A 20604-nucleotide genomic window follows, 5' to 3' on the forward strand; every position below is an offset into this window, starting at 1 on the left:
ACAGGGGGCCTGCCCTCAGTTCAGGCCTCGTCAGATCTTGACGTAGCCAGGCCTTTGGGTGATGGGGTGGTGGGGGGAGGGCTGAACGGTTGGGAAAGGGATGACTCCAGGAGCAGACAACGTCAGACCCATGATCCATGATACGGAAGGCTAGAGACTGGTGCAGTCACCCTCAGACACAAGCACCATGTAGTGCCTGTTCCACCTCTGGCCATTTCCTTGAGAGGCATGCAGGAACGAGGATAACTGTGGGGCAAAGGAACACACAGAGAGACTTTGGAGTTTGGGTCCACAGAGCAGGACAAGTCAGTAAGGGCAGAAGGAACACTCTCATTCAGTAGCTGAGGCAGAGGTGTAAGCACAGGGATGTTTTGCTGAAACAGTGCAGAACACCACAGATTGAGCGCCATTGACAATCCTGGTCTCTACATCACAGAAGAGAGGGAGGGCACTGGAGGGGTTGCTGAGGAGGACAATGTTGGGAATGGAAACGTGCAACAATGGGGAAAGACCGGAGGGGCTGGGGTTCTTTGGAGAAGGCTGGGGGTGGGGGTGGGTTAGTTGAGGTGTATGAAATAATGAGGGGACAAAGAAGAATACAGATGCTGGAATCTGGGACAAGACAACAGGCACTGGAGGAGCTTGGGGGTCAGGCAGCATCAGTTGGGGGGGGAGGGTAGAATGGACATTTCTGGTCTAGACCTTTCATCTGGGGTTGCTGAACTCATTTGTTCCCCGGGCCCCAGGCTCTGTTGCGTTGCAGATGGAAGGGGATGCATTGTACACACAGTGTGCCCTCACTAGAGGCAACTTCCAGCGGCAAAGGGCAGGGCGACTGAGTTCTTTTGACGGGGAACCTGCTTTTAGTGAGGGAGCCATGTTACAGCGGGTCGCAGTCTGGTAGTGAGGAGTCAAGGCTGCCATCGCTCACAGCTCGAGAACCGCTGGGACATATTGAGTCTTGGAGCCGACGAACAGATCTGGATGGGTCTTGCATGGGATAAGAGGCATTTAAAAAGCTCTGTTTACAAATGGAATGAGGTTACCTTATTGCTACTTTATCAATAGCCCAACTAGCTGAAACTACCGGAGGACAATGTTGACGAGGGAATTATTGACTGAAGCCTGCTCACAAATCAGCCCAACAAGACCACGGTGTTCCTTACAAGACAAGTGAGGCTCTGAGTAACTGGCTTGTGTGATCTACATGTACTGAGCTGACAAGAGACAACGGTGTATATGTCTGTACGTTTAATTTACAAACCACTTTGAGACAACGAGAACTGATAGAAGTCAATCTTACAGCTGGTGAACTCTGCAGTTGAAGAACTTGAACTCGGTGCTGGCGAAGGTCTGCCCTGTCTCCCTGGACTTCAGCTGGAGACTGACCCCAATCCAATCTATGGGGAACATAACAGTCACTCAATAGTTGCTCATTCTGCCGCTTATTTATCTATCTATTTACTTACTTACTGAGATACAGCATGAAGTAGGCCCTCCCAGTGCTTCGAACCACATCACCCAGCAATGCCTCAATTTAATCCCAGCCTAATCAAACATGTTCATTTTACTGTCAAAGTATCTGTGTACAACACAACTCTGATATTTCTCTTCTCCAGATTGCCATGGAATACAGAAAGACCAGGGGATTGTTGATGAAAGAAAACATATCAATTTCACACCCCCACCCTGCACAAAAAAAAGCAAAACCTGCAGTCACCAAAATTCCTTCACCCCCACAGCAAAAAACAGCCACAATAACGATCACCGACCCCCTACACATAACAATCCCCAGTCCCCGATGGCCTCACTCGCAGAAAAGAACAGCAACAGTAGCACCAAACCCTCAAACACCCCCCACACAAAAATTAACAGGATGCCTGCCTGTCAATTGGCCACAAGAAAGAAAACAAGAGAAAGCTGAAGGGAACTGATAGACAGTCCAATAGTCCCATAAATCTCAGAATATGGAAAATGTCATTTTGCCAGCGTACAAGCAGAGCAGCCACATGAATTCAGTCCTTCCGTAAAGAGCAGCTGCCGACCCAGGTCCGAACATTGCCAATCCAGGTCGAACGCAGATCCAAGTCAAAAGTGCCGATTTGGAGCTGACCACACCAAATGCTCAATTCTGGCTACTGACCATCTCTGTTGGGAGTCATCCTTGATGCTTCAACTTGATCCAGTAGGCAGCGTGGCACGCGGCAGCAGTGGCCTTTCGGATCTGGTGCTACTTTAATTTAATTTTTTAAATTTAATCTTAAATTAAAATTTAATTTTAAGGCACAATTAGGGTTTAGGGTGATGTATAACAGAGGACTATCTACCATCGCCAGATACTGCTACAATACAGAGATCGCCCAAAAACAAACCTTCATGAAAATCTGCTGGTTAGATTGCACGACCTCGGCTTGCTGAGGGAATTGGGCCTGCAGTCCTTGGAGTCGCCTGATGCCGGTGGCCGGAGGTGGGGACAGCGTAAGCGGTGTGCGAGGAAATGGAAGCGAGGCGAGCGGGCAGGAGTCCATGCCAGGAAAAAAGCAAGCCCTAGCCGGCCAGCTCTCCTGTCCATTCTGCTCTCCGATGGACATTAAATTGGACTACAGCTGTGCAACGAAACACTCGGCGGGAGTACAGAAACGGACGGAAGCCCGGGTGCTGCCATTCAGCTGATTATTTATGTAATAGATTTTCCCCCAAGCCATCGGACTACCAACCTACTGCCCTCTGCTGTGCCTATTGCCTTGTTTATTATTTATTGTAATGCCTGCACTGTTCTGTGTACTTTATGCAGTCCTGGGTAGGTCTGTAGTCTAGTGTAGTTTTTGTATTGTTCATGTAGCGCCATGGTCCTGGAAAACATTGTCTCATTTTTTCTGTGTACTGCACCAGCAGTAAGGTCGAAACAACAATAAAAAGCAACTTGACTTGATGCTTCAACCTTCCTTGCTGGTTGGAGTCATTCATGACCCTATACTTTGTCTCTGACCCTATACTTCCACGAGTCAGTTTATGTTCTCGGACCTTTTTGTCTCCCCCACCGACTCTGTCTCCACAAGGCAGCTCTCCATACACAGCATAGTGCTGGATCCTTAGATCGAGTTCCAAACTGTACGGCAAAGGCTCCAAGTTTCCGTAACACGAACAAAACAAAAAGAACAGCATGGGAGAAGTGAAATAATTGGACAGATTTGCTACCTGGGAGATGTCGCCCGAGGAATTGTTGCTCACTGATGCCATCTTGTCCAGAAGTTTTACGGTTTCACGGGACAATTTACAGTGACCAACTAACCAACCAACCGGTACGTCTTTGGACTGTGGGAGGAAACCAGGGCACCCAGAGGAAACCCACTCGGTCACAGGGAGAAGGTACAAAATCCTTACAGGCCACAGCAGGAAGTAAAACCTGAATTGCTTGTACTGTAAAGTGTCGTGCTAACCACTACACCACTGCGTCACCCTCCTATCCACTCAGAGTATTTTAACCATCTAAGGAAGCACTCGAGTTGTAGGAGAGCGATAGGGGACAAAGCCTTCATATCCAGAGAAAAGAATTCAAACGGCAAGAACTGTCAGATTAAATCTCAGTCATTTGTAGGGAGTCGATTATATTTCAACACATGTCACTCATTCCCAAGCATCTTACAATTAAAGACATGTCTACCACACTTTTTGGGGATATGTATCTGCCATCTCTCGCCTAATGTCAGTAACTACTCTGGTCCATGGACCTTATGTGTGGTATCTCGCACTCACACACACAGACACACGGGAATCACGTTTTCCAATACTGACGGTAGGGACTTCTCTCACTGAGTTCACGTCCTCTCATTAGTCTGAGGACTGAACCTAAACATTTCACGTTTGAAGGTTCTCCATTGCAGCCTGTCACTGGAAGACCACAGCAACAGTGTTAGGTTATTCAGCCCATCTCTACCCCATTCTCCCATCTTTTCCCATAAATCATAACTCCAATTATTCCAAAGCTGTTCTTCAGCCTCAATAAGGATTAGTCAGTCAGGAGTTGAGGTTGTACCTGCTAACCTCACAGAATGGGGTACTTGTGGCTTCTCAGCACTGGTGAGCTTCATGCCTGCTCCAGTCAGGCTGAGAGGAGACACATGACAATCAGGAGCAATGTCTTCCAGTTCTCCCGGCCGCTTCCTCTCCCACTTCTGCCCCACAGAGGCTCAGGACTGAAGTCCACTCCCGAGGCTGGATCACTTCAAAACCACCTTAAACTGATTTATTCCAATGAATAAACTTGAATCGAAATTCAAGATCTATTCTTTGCTTCAAAACCTTTGACAATTTTGAGCAACTGTAAATCCTGTATTTCCAGGTAGTTGGGAATGAGGTGGAGCAGTGTAGAAAGAGTTAGATGGCTCGCAGGAGGCCTTATGCTATTCTTTGTACTCGATACCTCCCCGGGGTAAAAAGATAAAAACTGTACAGATTTATTTCATATCTGATTACTCCTTTATTTACTGTATACAAAACACCCAGGGGAAAACAATTAAACATCTAGTTTAATCTTAATGAGAGAGTCCTTTATAATGCCAGTTACTAATAAGTCAGCAGGTTTTTCTGATTCTCAAAGCGAGCCGATGTTTCCCTGGAGTCTCTGACTCATCCCCTGAACGGGAAGAAGCTTGCTTTGAATGTACTTTGCCGATTGTTGTCTCTCAGAACGGAATACTGATTTCAGCATACCTGGAATCAATAAACAGGGGTGTAGTTCACTGATGTTCAAGAACACAGTGTAATTGGTTACAAATAGGATGCAATTCCCACAGCAGTTCCTTCCTTCCTTGCTAGTCAACAGGGAGGAAATGCTCTCTGCTTTGCGATAATTTCGGTTCAACATCAGTGCAATTTCATGTTCTACAGGACAGACCAGCCTTGGGGATGGGAAATCAGGAACACCAGATGAGAAATTAGAATCTATGATAACTTCCCTTGAAATTTCCTTACTCGGAACACTGTGTTCCATTCCAGTCGCCTCATGATAGGAGGGATTTGTAAGCTTTAGAGAGGGTGCAGCCTGGACTAGAGGGCATGTCTGATGAAGATAGGTTGAACAAGCCAGAGCTTTTCTCTTTGAAGTGAATGAGGAAGGGAGGTGTTCTTGATGGAGCTGTACAGGATGACAAGAGGCATAGATCAAGTGGGCAATACGAGACATTTTCCCAGTGGTGAAATGGCTAATATGTTCGGGGGGGGGGGGGGGGGAGGATGTCAGAGGCAGGTTTTTTTACAGAGACAGTGGTGGTGCGTGAAATGCGTTGCCAGGGGCAATGGTAAAGGCAGATACATTAGGAACATTAAGCAACTCTGAAAGAGGCAAATGGATGAAGGAAAAATGAAGGGTTATGTGGGACGGAAGAATTCGATTGCTCTTAGAGAAGGGTAAAAGGTTAGCTTAGTGCTATTAATGCAGATGAAGCCACCTTCTAGGACTTCTGTTCCTCCATTTGCACCTTCTGTTACCTGGGGGTTCAGAGTTTGTGGACAGATTGGGAGATTAAGATGTAGTCTTTAGCTGCCTCTTGAACAACATTAAACGCTGGTGCTGGCGATTTTTCACACTGTGAGTGAGAACCGATTTCAAGTAACTTACTTTATAGGTTACCCGGGAGGCTACCCATCCAGCACCTGCCCTTTAGACTGGACAACACAACTCTGTACTGTCATTCTCAGACTATCCGACGTACGGGGTACCGTCAAAACTGAGACCACGGTTAGCACAATAACATGATTGTAAACGTGGCAGCTGTCGTGTTGGAAAAGAAAGATTTCATACTTCAGTGGCACCTTCCTGCAAATTATTCCTGTTGGAAAAAGTCAACGGGGAGAGTGGTAGATGTGTAAACATGCACTGGAGGCATAGATAGGGCAGAACTCACTATGGACGGTCCCAAGCCCACCTGCTAAAGGAGGGTTGTGTGGGGTGAGCAGCCCCATCCTGTAAAAAGCCAGTGATACAGTAAAGCCAACAGAGGCTCCAAAGACCTCATTGCTGGGAGTGGAAGGGCTAGTCCTGGGACAGCTTGAAAGACTGGCCCAGGACAGAGGACTCTGGCGAGTTTCTGACAGCAGCCTTTGCCCCAGTCGGGGAGATGAACCTAAGTAAATGAGCGGAGATAGGGTAGACAGTTGGAATCTTTATCCCAGGGTAGAATTGTCAAATACTAGATGTCAGGCACTTATGGTGAAAGGCAGAAAGTTTAAAGGAGATGTGAGAGACAAGTTAGATTTTTTTACACAGTACTGATATCGGGGTAATAATGGTAGAAGCAGATATGATAGTGGCATTTGTATATGATAGGGATTTGGCTCATGCAGGCAGAAGAGATTTAGCTAGTTAGATTTAATTTTGTATCCTGGCCAGAGTTTTATTCTCTGGAGTATTGGAGATTTGATAGAGATATACAAAATTATGAGGGATACAGATAGCTTAAATGCAAGCAGATTTTTTCCTACTAATATTGGGTGAGACTAGAACTACAGGTCATGGGTTTAGGGTGAAATGAAAAATGTTTAAGGTAGGGGTTCCCAACTTTTTTTATGCCACGGGCCAGTGCCATTAAACGAGGGGTCTGTGGACCCCTGGTCTGAGGGTGAACGTCTTCACTCAGGGGGTGATGTGAGGGTGGGACAAGCTGCCAGCGGAAGTGCTGGATGTGGCTTTGATTGCAAAGTTTAAGACAAGTTTGGTTACGTACATCTGTGGGAAGGGTCTGGGGGGTATGGTCCAGGTGCAGGTCAACGGGACTAGGCAGAATAACCGTTCGGCATGGGCTAGAGTCATAGAATCTTAGAGCACGACAGCATAGAAACAGGCCCTTTGCCCTTTGACATCTAGTCCAAGGGACAAGTTTCCCTACTGTGGTGCTCTGTAACTCTGTGACACGAGCGGGCAAATTTTTTTTACACAGAGTGGTAAGTGCGGGAGTAGTAATGGACACAGATAAGACAGCGGCATTTATATATGATAGAACTACAGATCATGTAGAGGCAGAAGAGGTTGAGGTATTGAGTTCCATTTGGCCAGTGCTAACATTGTGGGCTGCGGTGCCTGTTGCTGTTCTGTACCGTTGCATGTCTATGTAGGTATCCACCTGAATTCAACAGGTTTACCACACTGCAGGGAGCCTGCTTTGCTAAAACAGGTTGTTACCTTGGTTGCTCAGTACAGAAGGCACATCCTTAGCAGCCGGCGAGACGCACACAATTGTGTCGCCCATCGTCTGACCGTCCACCTCGGCTAGTTCACCAAAAGCGCAGACGACACCAGCGGAGAGGTCCGGGACATCACTGACTTTCAGAGAGAGCTGCGGGAAACAGATGGGGACAAATTCAGCAAGCGCCCAGATCTGTGCTCGGAAGCAGCGTGAAGCTGGGTTAAGATTAACTGGGGTTAAACTCTGCCCCATGAATGTGGCAGCAAGCGGAAGTTCTTGTCAAACATTTGCAGTAAAGGTAAAGAGTGCGGACACTGGAAACACTCACCGGGTCGGACAGCGACCACGCAGAGAGAAATAGAACTGATCCTGAAACATTAGTCCCATTTCTCTTCCCACACATACTGCCTGATCTGCTGACTGTTTTTGTACTTGGTGTTTTCAATCCTAAAAGAGAGGTGAAAGTGGACATCCGACCACTGGAAAATGATGCTGGACAGATAGTAATGGGGAACAAAGAAATGGTGGATGAACTTAACAAACATTTTGCGTCAACCTTCACTGGCAGTATGCCACAAATTCAAAGTTCAAATTTTATTATCAAAGTACATACAGTATATGTCACCCCGAAATTCATTTTCTTGTGGGCATACTTGATAAATCCACAGAATAATAACCAAAGCAGGATCACTGAAAGACTGACTGCCCAACTAGGGCGTTCAACCAGAGTTCGGAAGACAACAAACTGTGCAAGCACAAGTACTGGGGGCAGAAGTGAGTGTGGTTGCTATTACTAAGGAGAAGGTGCTTGGGAAGCTGAAAGGTCTGAAGGTAGATAAGTCACCTGGACCAGATGGACTACACCCCAGGGTTCTGAAAAGAGGTGGCTGAAGAGGTTGTGGAAGCATTAATAATGATCTTTCCAAAATCACTAGATTCTGAAATGGTTCCAGAGGACTGAAAGATTGGAAATGTCATTCCACTTTTTAAGAAGGGAGGGAGCCAGAAGAAAGGAACTCAATGGCCAGTTAGCCTGACTTCAGTGGTTGGGAAGATGTTGGAGTACATTATTAAGGATGAGGATTCTGGATACTTGGAGGCAAATGATAAAGTAGACCGAAATCAGCATGGTTTCCTTAAGGTGAAATCTTGCCTGACAAACCTGCTGGAATTCTTTGAGGAAACAACAGGTAGGACTGACAAAGGAGAGTCAGTGGATATTGCTTACTTGGATTTTCAGAAGGCCTTTGACAAGGTGCTGCACACGAGGCTGCTTCACAAGATAAGAGCCCATGACCTTACAGGGAAGATACTAGCATGGATAGAAGACTGGCAGGAGGCAAAGAGTCGGAATAAAGGGGGCCTATTCTGGTTGGCTGCCAATGACTAGTTGTGTTCCGCAGGGGTCAGTATTGGGACTGCTTCTTTTTACGTTGTTTGATTTGGATGACAGTATTGATGACTTAGTGGCAAAATTTGCAGACAGTGCAAGGATAAGTGGAGAGGAACATAGAGTTGAGGAAACAGGGAGTCTTCAGAAAGGCTTGCACAGATTAGGAGTATGGGCAAAGAAGTGGCAAATGGAATATAGTGAGGGAAGTGCACGGTCATGCATTTCAGTAGAAGGAATAAAGGCATGGACTATTTCCTAAACAACAAGAAAGTTCAAAAATCAGAGGTGCAAAGGGATTTGGGAGTCCCTGTGCAAGAATCCTTAATGGTGAACCTGCAAGTTGAATCATTGGTAAGGAAGGAAGAGGGTTCACATATGAAGAGCGGTTGTTGGCTCTGAGCCCGTACTCACTGGAGTTTACAAGAATGAGGGGGATCTCATTGAAACAAATCAAATATTGAAAGACCCAGGTAGAGTGAATGTGGAGAGGATGTTTCCTGTAGTGAGGGAATCTAGGACGAGAAGGCACAGCCTCAGAATAAAAGGGTGTCCATTTAGAACAGAGCTGAGAAGGAATTTAGCTAGAGAATCTGTGGAATTCATTGCCACGGACAGCTATGGAGGCCAAGTGATTGAGTATATTTAAACCAGAGGTTGATAGGCTCTTGATTAGTAAGAGTTTTAAAGTTTACTGGGAAAAATAGGAGAATGAGAGGGATAATAGATCAGCCATGATGGAAAGGTGAAGCAGACACGATGGCCGAGTAGACTAATTCTGCTTCTATGTCACAAGTATCCAACGCCTTCATTTCCGACATTCAACATCCATTCTGACAGAGAATAAACTTAAATCAAGTACAGTTGTGAGATTTATGCATTGCACCAACAGACGTTGATAAACAACTGTTCAACTGTTGAGAGGTTTGACTTCCCGAAGATAACTAGCAGGGTGAAACTCAAAATGCGTGATTAGCAATAAGCCTGCTGAGAAATTTGCATGAAGCCCCAGTATGCATTATTTAAATGAATTGATATGAAGTAACTGCCATTAAAATGTAACAATAATTTTACAAATAAATCAGAGTGTATTTGTGCATGCTTGTGGCCTTCTGTTGCTGTAGCCCATCCACTTTGAGTTTCAACACATTGTGCATTCAGAGATGCTCTTCTGCACACCGCTATTGTAATGTGTGATCATTTGAGTTACTGTCATCTTTCCTTCAGTTTGAACCAATCTGGTCATTCTCCTCTGCCCTCCCTCATTAATGAGGTGTTTTTGCCCCAAACTGCCACTCACTGAATTTTTTTTTTTTGCACCATTCTCTGTAATCTCTTCTGCACACCACTGTTGTAACATGTGGTTATCTGAGTTACTGTAACCGTCCTGTCAGCTTGAACCAGTCTGGCCGTTCTCCTCTGACCTCTCTCATTACCAAGGTGTTTTCACCCACAGAACTGCCACTCACTGGAATTTTTTGTTTTTCACAACGTTCTTTGTAAACTCAAGAGATTTTCCATACCTTTTTATGTCATGGACCCCTACCATTAACCGAGGGGTCCGTTGCCCCCAGGTTGGGAGCCCCTGCCCTAGAGACAGTTGTGTGTGAAAACCCCAGGAGATCAGTTTCTGAGATACTCAGACCTCCCCACCCAGAATCAACAATCACCGCATGGTCAAAGTCATTTAGGTCACATTGCTTCTCCACTGACATCTGCTCTAAACAACAACTGAGCATCAGGACTACATCTGCATGCTTTTATGCTGCCAGACGATTGGCTGATTAGGTATTTGTATTTGCGAGCAGGTGTACAGGTGTACCTAATAAAGTGGCCGCTGAGTGCATGTTGATGCTGTAAACTCCCCGACACCAGAGTGGCACTGCTCGGTTACGTGCCAGTCGGTGCTGGCAGGGAGGTAAAGGTAAGGCTGTGTGTTATCACCAGCCAGTGTGTATCAGCTGCCAGTCTTTGAACTCCCAGACAGAGAAATGCAGCCACAAAGTACCAGAAGTACTTCTTTACAAGGGAGATACACTTCTGTTTCATCTGCCCACTTGGATCAGAGGGACCGAGTAGAGAGCTCTCCACTGGGGTCAACAGCTGCTGCACATCACTTCTGTAAAACAGAGACATTTCTGACTGTCCTAATGTGCATAGTACTTACGATCAGTAACAGAATTAATCATCAATCTGACAACCTGTATCAAACACTAACTGCAGATTTCTTGCTTGAGTTCTTTTCACGGATCAAAAATCGGGCAAAAATAATAGAGAATTACAATGAGAAGGGACGACTGGATGTTCGTGTTTGTAGATGCGCAGAATGCCCACAGCACAGGAGGACGCTGTTTGGGCTGCCGTGCCTCTACCACATATCTCGTTCCACACCCCCTACAAGTCCATGGGCTTTTTCCCACTGCGGTGGAGTGAGACTAGAGCTAGAGGTCATAGGTGAAGGGTAAAAGGTGAAATATTTAAGCGGAAGCTGAGGGGGAATGTCTTCACTCAGAGGGTGGTGAAAGTGCAGGTTGCAGGTTTGATTGCAAGGCTTAAGTTCGGATAAGTACGTGGAAGGGAGGGCTATGGTCCAGGTGGGTCAAGGGGACGAAGCAGAAAAACAGTTCAGCATGGACTAGATGGGCTGCAGGTCCTGTTTCTGTGCTGTGGTGCTCTGGGTGGCAGGGTAGCGTGGCGGTTAACGCAGTGCTACCACAATGCTTTACAGCACCAGTGACCTGGGTGCAATTCCCGTCACTGCTGGTAAGGAGCTTATACGTTCTCCTTGTGACCGCACGGGTTTCCTCGGGGTGCTCCGGTTTCCTCCCACATTGCAAAGATGGACCGCTTGGTAGATTAATTGGTCAATGTAAATTGTCCTGTGGTTAGGCTAGGGTTAAATCGGTGGATTGCTGAGCAGTGCGGCTCGAATGACCAGAAGGGCCTGTTGCATCCTGTACCTCAATAAATAAATAAACATCCTTAATTAGCGTTGAACACAGCTCACCAGTTTAGGCCAGGACAGTGTTTCATTAAGGTTCAACTTGACACCTCTGCTTTTATGCCTCTGTGGATTACACCCAGAATTGTGTACAAATCCTTTCCCTACCTGACTCAATGACTCTTGCACCCACACAGCCCAACTCCTGCACCCTCCTTTCTTCCGAACCGACTCTTGTCATTCTGTCTTTCAGAATGCATCACCGCTCATCTCTCCACATTGAACTTCATCTGCCACCTGTCTGCCCAGTCCAGCAGCCTGTAGACCCTGCTGCAATCTATCACCATCCTCTGTGCTGTTCACCAATGTCAGTACTATCTTCAAATGTAGGAATTGATGGTTTGTTTTACTGTCTAAGTCACTGATACAGATTGATAGATGCACTTGCCCTAACCACTCATCCCCGGAGAATGTGAGTATTCAATTAACATCAACCGAAAAGCAATCATTCATCATGACCCTATCTTGTCTGTTATTTAAACGAATGTATCCGTGCTATCAGTATCTATTTTCCTGCATGTTTCAACTTCAATCCCACCTGTTCTATGGGAAGAACTGGCTGCTGTAAGTCCATGTAGATCATATTGAAAGTGTTCTAGAACTACAGGTAGACCACATTGACTGCGATCTAGAGAATATTATTACTATTTCCTCTTTTCTTTCTTTTTGTATTGCTATCTTTTGCATACTGCTTGTTCATCCTTTGGTGCTGTCTATCAATGATTCTATTATGGTTACTGGATTTATTGGGAATGCCCACAAGAAAATGAATCTCAGGGTTCACCATGGTGACATATGGTATATGAACTTTGATAATAAACTTACTTTGGACTTTGAGATTCGTGTGGACCATATTGGCTGTTTTCTAGAAATCTGAGTAGACTACATTGAGTGTGTTCTAGAAATCCAAGTAGACCATGTGACTGTGTTCTAGAAATCTGTGTACACACTGATGGCACTGTACAGGTGTTACACAGTTTTAATTTTGTCTGTACACATTGGTGCTTCAGCAAAGCAGCCAGCGTAATCAAAGACCCCTCCTGTTCTGGACATTCCCTCTTCTCCCCTCTCCCATTGGGCAGAAGGTATAAAAGCCTGGAAGCACGTAGCATTAGGCTCGAGCACAGTTTCTATCCCACTGTTATAAGACTATTTAACAGTTCCCTGGTACTAAGACAGACTCTTGACATCACAATCTACCTCATTAACGTCTTGGGTCTTATGGTTCACTTTCTCCACAGCTGCTATATGTTTTTGACTTTGTTATTGGTTTATTTTGTTCCACCTCAATGTGCAATGATTTGATATTTGTGAACAATATACTACACAGGTTTATCAGTGTAACTCAGTACATGTGACAATAAGAAGCCAATTCCAATTCTCTCTCCATTTGTTCACCACCCACATCCTTTATTCTATGGTCCAATATTCTCTCCTATCAAATTCCGTCACTTTCAGCTCTTTCTCACTTCCACCCAGTTTCTGGCATCTTTTCCATCCTCACTTGCCCATTCCTCCCCCTCACCTGGATCCACCCATTACCTGTCAGCTCCCGCTCCATCCCTTCCCCCAACCTCGTTTTATTCTGGTTGTCTCCCCTATTTCTTTCCAGTCCAGATGAAGGGTCTCAACCTGAACTGCTGATGTCTATTTTTTCCCCCACAGATGCTGCCTGCTCCACTGAGTTCCCCCAGCACCTTTTGTCACCAAAGTACTGGGGCTCTGTAACCCAGTATTCACTGGTTCAATGGCTCCATTTAACATCAGAGAAACAACCTTAAGTTCTAACTTTTCTTGCTGTTCTTTCCAGCGTTACTAAAGCCAGCGCACTGGGCCGAGAAGGGCAGGCACTCACCGGGACACTGTGCTCCGACACGGAAATGCTGCTAGGGTGGATACTCAGCTTCACACACTGCCCAACGCTGGTGGCAAATCTGTGTGGTTCCAACGCTCGCTCACACTTGTCCTGTCTTGTGCACCTTTAAAACAACGAGAAACATTTAGTAGATGTTAAATCCTTGTGCCTGAGAAGAGATCAGGTAATAATGCCGTATTTTAATTAGAATAACCAATTAATTCAGTTCAAATCTCACCAAGAGAAAAGTAATTCAAACAATTCCCCTGTCAGGCAAAGACAAAATGTGGTTTGGAATCGGGAACAAAATGTGACCATATTCAGCTGGACCATTATGGTCTACAGTAGTTACCTTCCCTCTGGGGTAACAGAATGCCAATTCACAAGCCAGAAGCTATTAATTTAATTTCCTGCTTGTCACACATGATGACTTTAAGTTAACACTTGAAGTATGTAAATTCCGGGTAGATACTCCCAGTATCCTGGTGAGTGGTGTTCGACATACAGCACGGGAGCAGACAAGTGCTCACATCCCTGCCAAAACTCCCCACTGAGCACCACAGATTGAGCACAATTAAGGCTACAATCAATAGAATATTAACCAATTTGTTAATGAAGCTCCAAACTCATCACGGTATGACTTCTACTGACATTTTTTAAACAGCAGGAAGCAACAATTTCACCTGGTGACCCAGGCCAGCCTGACACACTGCTACCTGCCAGAAAGCGGGGAAAGTCAGTCACTTTTTCTGGCGCACCATTCATGCAAGGTCTTCCAACCTGACTTGACTCTGACAAACCAAATCTTTGAATTTACAATTCTAATGCAAATCAACTTTATTGAGCATTTGAGCCACCTGTCTGGAATACTGAAATTTTCTAATATTATTAAATATTTACTCGCCTCCAGGAATCTGACCCTGCCGCGATTTATACAGGCAAGGCTCATCCTGAATGATGATGAATTGATTTTTTAATTTTGAAAGCTGATTTGATATTCCCACAGAAAGTAAGGTATTTAGTCAGCTCTGGTGAGAAGGGCCCTAGTGAATATTTAACAGTCCTGCTAACCTCCCTGAGGAAGGGGAGAGGTGGATTGAATGGTATTGGGCTGACCAGTGCAGAAAGGTAAAACCATGTCGGTGTAGGAAGAAAATCTACAGATGCTGGAAATTCAAGGCAACACACACAAAATGCTGGAGGAACTCAGCAGGTCAGAGAGCATCTATGGAAAAGAGTAAACGGTTGACGGCTCGGGCCGAGATCCTTCACCAGGACGGGAAAGAAAGAAGTAAAGTCACAGAAAGAGGTGGTGGGAGGGGACTGGTGAAACTGGGAGAGGAGGAGGGGGTGAAGTAAAGAGCTGGGAAGACAATGGGTGAAAGGGGTAAAAGGCTGGAGAAGGGGGAATCTGATAGGAAAGGACAGAAGACGATGGAAGAAAGGGAGGGGGGAGGAGCACCAGAGCGTGGTGGTGGGCTGGTAAGGAGATAAGGTGAGAGAAGGAAACGGGAATGGAAGACTGGTAAAGGGGGAGAGAGTGCAGTGACTGGAAATTCAAGGAAATGATGCTCATGTCACCAGGTTGGAATACGAGGTAAACCTGAATGAGTCCTTATCCTGACAGAAGAGGAGGCCATGGACTGACATGTTGGAATGGGAATGGGAAGTAGAATTGAAATGGGTGGCCAGCAGGAAATCACATTTTTGTGGCAGATGAAGTGAAGCTGCTCGGTGAAGGGGTTTTCCAATCTACGTCAGGCCTCAACAATATACAGGAGGCCACACCAAGGGCTCTGGATACAGTGCATGATTCCAACAGACTCGCAGGTGAAGAGTCGCCTCATCTAGAAGGAGTGCTTGGCACCTGGATTTATAGTGAGGGAGGAGGTTTAGGGGCAGGTGTGGCACTTGTTCTGCTTGCAAGGATAAGCTTCAGGAGGGAGATCAGTGGGGAGGGATGAGTGGATAAGGGAGTCACATAGGGAGCGATCCCTGCAGAAAGCAGAATGTCGGGTGGTGGGATCCCGTTGGAGATGGCATAAGTTATAGAGAATTATGCGCTGGACGCGGAGGCTAGTGAGGTGGTAGGTGAGAACAAGAGGAACCCTATCCTGGTGTGGTGGTGGGAAGATGGGGTGAGGAATGGAAGAGATGTGGATGAAGGCAGCATTGAGGGAGGAGGAAGGGAACATTCTTTCTTTGAAGAAGGAGACATCTCAGTAGTTCTGGACTGAAAAGCCTCATCTTGCGAGTCGATGAGGCGGAAATGGCGGAACTGAGAGAGGAGGATAGCATTTTCACAAGAGAACAAAGTGGGAAGATGTACATCCAGATAGCTGTGAGAGTTGGTGGGTTTATAAAAGGTATCAGTAGATATTCTGGAATGAAAAGCCTGATCCTGAGAGCAGATGTGGCAGCGATGGAGGAACTGAGAGAAGAGGATGGCATTTTTACAAGTGACCGTTGGTGCGACAAAAGAATCATTTGGGGGCAGCATGATAACGTAACAGTTAGCGTAAAGCTTTTAGAGCACAGGCTACTCAGATTTAATTCCTGCTGCTGTCTGTAAGAAGTTTGTACGTGGGCTTCCTCTGGGTGCTACCTCTCACCGTACAAAAACTTGCAGGCAAACTGGTCACATGGGTGCTTTTGGGCTGCGCTGGTTCGGCCAGAAGGGCCTGGTGTACCAGTGTGGATGAAGGCTGGACCACCACGAGGCCTCTCAGATCTGACAGGACATCACACAGGCATTTTGCAAATCAGTCCAGGCTCAATGGCAGCTCTCAACACAAAGCTGTAGTCACTTAAAGACGACTGCCCGCTTCAACAGTCTCTGGAAATTGTGGCCATCTGCTCCGGGAGCCTTTAGCAATACAGTATAGCGATTCACTTACAGAGGATTCGGTCAGCACACATGCAAAGGGAGGGTGGTGTTACCTCTCCTGGTGTCCAAAGGAGAGTGGTGTTACCGCTCCCAGTGTCCATCACATCATTGAAATGATACAAGCTACTTACCTGCACAGGGTCTTGCCAGCTCTCACTAAATATAATTCACAAGTATGAGTGAAGACACAGTAGCACTTCACAATGATTCAGCGTCTGAACCACTGTTAATAGCATTACTTCACCCACAGATCTAGTGACACTGCAGGAATGTGTCAAGCACTGCTCCCCTAATCTGCCATTTCCCTTCAGATTTAACACTCAGCAACTTTGTACACAATAAGAGCTCAGTTCCACGTGAAGCCCGGCCTCAGCCCAGCGACCTGCAAAGGGAGATGTGAGCAGAGAAAGTACCAAGCAGACGCTGGACTTCCTGCAGCTGTTTAATGATGGGAACAAGATCATAGTGCATTAGTCAGGGAAAGCATTGAAACTGAGACATACTCAGATGTTACTCTGAGTTATGTTGGTGGGAAGAAAGATTCATCTCTATTTTAAAAAAGCTGCCCCAGTCTGAATGGAGCAAATCTTAGATGATAGGAGGCATTGACTGAGTGGAGCGCTGGAGAACTTTCCCCAAGGCGAAAGTGGCTAATACAAGGGGCATAATTTTAAAGTGAGTTAAGGCAAAAATAAGGGAGATACCAGAGATAGTTTTTTTTTACACTAAGAGTGGAGGGTGTGTGGAATGCCCTGCCAGGGTTGGTGGTACAGTCAAATCCATTAAGGGGATTTAGTTAACCCTTAGACAGACACTTGGATGACAGAAAAATGGAGGGTTATGTGGGAGGGAAGGGCGAGTTAAAAGGCCATCACAACATTGTGGACTGAAGGGCCTGTACTGTTCTGATATGTCCTATGTATTGCTGATTTTCTGAGGCAGAGGATGTCTGGAATATTCACATGCACGTGCTGTCTTTTAGCTCTACATATATTATATATCCTGGAGAGGGATGGGCTCCGCCAGGTTTCAGATGCCCAAGACACACCGTACGACGAGCGATCACCAAAAAGATCGGTGCAAAAAGCTTGTCATGACGGCACCCTGACGACTCCACCAGGAGCGCACGCACACACACACACACACACACACACACACACACACACACACACACTCACACACACACACACACACACACACACACACACACACACACACACACACACACACACACACACACACACACACACACACAATATATATATATATGCCTATTTATCTTATTGTAAGTTAGATAATATTTTATATATTGCACTGTCCTGAAAACAGCAGATTTCAGGACATACAGGATAATGAATCTGTATCTGATTCTGACGTGTAGTATGAAAGAACACATTTCAAACTTCTGTACAATCTCACTTCTCCTTTTCTCCTTCAGTTTTCAACAAGGGACAGCAAATGGATTCAAGCATGAACCTCTCTGTTTGTTAATGCAACACCGTGTACCTCCAGTTCCACTTCCTTGGGAACTGTGTTTCATGGAACTGAAGGTCCTCATCATCACCATCATGTGTCTTGTTGTATGACGTGGACAGTCATGGTCTTCAATCTGTCCATAACCATGACTGTTCTTGGCAAATTTTTCTATAGAAGTGATTTGCCATTTCCTTCTTCTGGGCAGTATCTTTACAAGATGGCTGACCCCAGTCATTATCAACACTCTTCAGAGATTGTCTGCCTGGTGTCAGTGGTCGCATAACCAGGACTTGTGAAACGCACCGGCTGCTCATACGACCATCCACCACCTGCTCCCATGGGGGTGGGGGGGAAGCTAAGTAGACACTACACCTTGCCCAAGGGTGACCTGTGGGCTAGCAGAGAGAAGGAGCACCTTACACCTCCTTTGGAAGACATATATCTCCACCCTTGTGAAGGTATTACCTGGGAATCCTGGTTATTGAAGCCCACAGGCCGGAACACTACAGGGCAGAGCTATGATGGTGCTTAACATCGACTTCTTTGAGCTTATCTGCGGAAGCAGTTTAATTTCTGCATTGGATGACTCACTTTTTCACTTTCAGGGTGCGTGGAGTTCTTTCGGAGACCCTGATCTGGAGTTACTCTCAGACTTTGGTTCTCTGCAGTGGTGGGATCTGCTCCCAGGGGCTCACGATTAACTGCTTTTTGAAAGCCCAAGGATGCAGCCTAGAAGACGAGCACGCCTTCAGGGTTCTGAGGCTTTGCAGCCCTGGGGACGAGTTGTTTCTAAGCCAGTGCTGTCGACTGAAGCATTGTGGGAGAAAACAGAACATCGAGAGCAGCAGATCGGCAGTTGGGGTCTCTGTACTTGGTAAATCACACAGCCACTCTCTCTCTCTCTCTCGTTGGTAGGAGAGAGCTTTTTGCCGATTCTCAAGACAGAGAACTTGGAAAAAAGTGACATGACAGACTTTATCATCGCAAATCAGGGAGTTGTTTTGTTATGCCTTCCCTCTCGCTGTGAAAGGGGACACCTCTCTTTATTAGGGAGAGAGAGTCTAGGAAACGTCAAATTGTTGGGGGAGCGATTAGTGTTTGACCACTGCAGATCGTGGTCCTCACTGGGGGCTTGCTTGGTGGGTGGAGGTGCTGATGTTTTATTTTTGCTGAAGTAAGTAGGGATGGGGAGGGTCGTTGCTTTTCTGCTGTTGCATGGGAGGGGGGTGGGGGGGCTTTTGGGTTCTAACTGTTTCAGTGTCATTCATTCTTCGGGGCACTCTTCTGTTCTCATGAAGAGCAAGGATTTCAGGTTGTATAAATTTTCTGATATTAACTTCAGCTATTGAGCTATTGAACATAGACCCATGACGGTAGTGGGGGTGGGGGGAGTGCGTTGTTTTGTCTGGTTCGCACACGCAATGCTGGTGTCATAGAGATTCTTGGTGTTTGAACTGCACTGTGACCTCATTCAGATTCAGGTTCATGTACTGATCACACGTACGTCCAAGCTGACAGTGGTCTGTCGTTTGCTTTAACAACCAGCACATCCGAGGAGACACTGGGGGCCGCCCGCAAGTGTCACCACACACTCTGGCACCAACATAGCATGTCCACAATGTTCAGCAGAACTACACAAGCAACAACAACAATAACGAAACAAGCCCCTTCCTCCCCCACCCCCCCCCCCACCGTCCAATCATCCACCCACTCACACACACCAACATGCCTCCAACTCCAGGACAGGCTGCCCCTGGGGTCCAACCTACAGACCCTAGCCGACTCACAGACATCAGGCCTCTGACTTTGGCATTGACCCCAGGGCTTGCCGACCATGGGACTTTGAACTCCGAACCTCAAGCTCTGGACTTGCAAGGCCCGCTGATCCCAGGCCTCACCTAGTTACCCCTGGCCTGGATGCCCAGACACTCAGGCTACGAAGTGTATAGTGGTTAGTGCAATGCTATCACAGCACAGGCTGTCGGAGTTCGGAGTTCAATTCCAGTGCCGTCTCTAAGGAGTTTCTGCATTCTCCTCGTGAACAAGCGGATTCCCACAGTCCAAAGACATACCATTTAGTAGATGAATTGATCATTATAAATTGACCTGTGATTAGGCTACGGTCAACTATGGGCAGCTGGGTTAGGTGTCATGGCTCATTGGGTTCAAAGGGCAGGGCCTGTTTCTCTGAATAAGTTCTGATTGATGTGCTGATATTTAAACCTCATCATTATCACAATAATCCCATCTATGTCCACCACAACAGATTCGGAGACCTGGCTGGTTGACGTAGAAATTAAGACACAGAGAACTAACGAGCTGAGAGTTACTGCTGGGTCACAACCCCTCATTTATAAAGTGGCTGCAGTAATAGGAGTATGACTGAAAAGGCAGGACTGACTCTCCAGTAACACAATTCTGAAAGGTTTGATAAAATCTAATGCTCTTCCCCCTGCATTGACAAGTTCCCAATGTGGGCCAGCAGCCCTGAGACAGGCCAGAGCACTGACTGGCCTGATGACAAGTTTCCAATGTGGGCCAGCAGCCCTGAGGTAGACCAGATCACTAACAGCCTGACGATGTTTCCAGTGTAGACCAGGAGCCCTGAGATAGACCAGAGCCACTGACTAGCCTGATGATGTTTCCAGTGTGGAACCGTAGCCCATGAGATTGATCATGTCCACTGACTGGTGCGATGACGTTCCCAGTATGGAACAGGAGCCAAGAGATAGACCAGTGCCACTGACTGGTGCGATGACAAGTTCTCGATGTAAACCAGGAACCAAAAGATAGACCAGCACCATTGACTGG

At 46.4% G+C, this 20604-nt stretch overlaps 1 protein-coding gene across 4 annotated transcripts in view; it reads right to left on the minus strand.

The window, feature by feature from the left end:
* Positions 1-20604, minus strand: part of plxna2 (plexin A2) — a 574692-nt gene that overhangs the window by 234747 nt on the left and 319341 nt on the right. For all 4 annotated transcript variants that reach the window (XM_073030937.1, XM_073030940.1, XM_073030939.1 and 1 more), the window contains 3 exons: positions 13431-13554; positions 7181-7334; positions 1304-1400 (listed from right to left, as the gene is read on the minus strand). In XM_073030937.1, the coding sequence (XP_072887038.1) occupies positions 1304-1400; positions 7181-7334; positions 13431-13554 (375 nt within the window). The remainder of the gene's footprint in view (positions 1-1303; positions 1401-7180; positions 7335-13430; positions 13555-20604) is intronic.

This window comes from Hemitrygon akajei, chromosome 27 (assembly GCF_048418815.1).
Source record: "Hemitrygon akajei chromosome 27, sHemAka1.3, whole genome shotgun sequence".
NCBI classification, from domain to species: Eukaryota; Metazoa; Chordata; class Chondrichthyes; order Myliobatiformes; family Dasyatidae; genus Hemitrygon; species Hemitrygon akajei.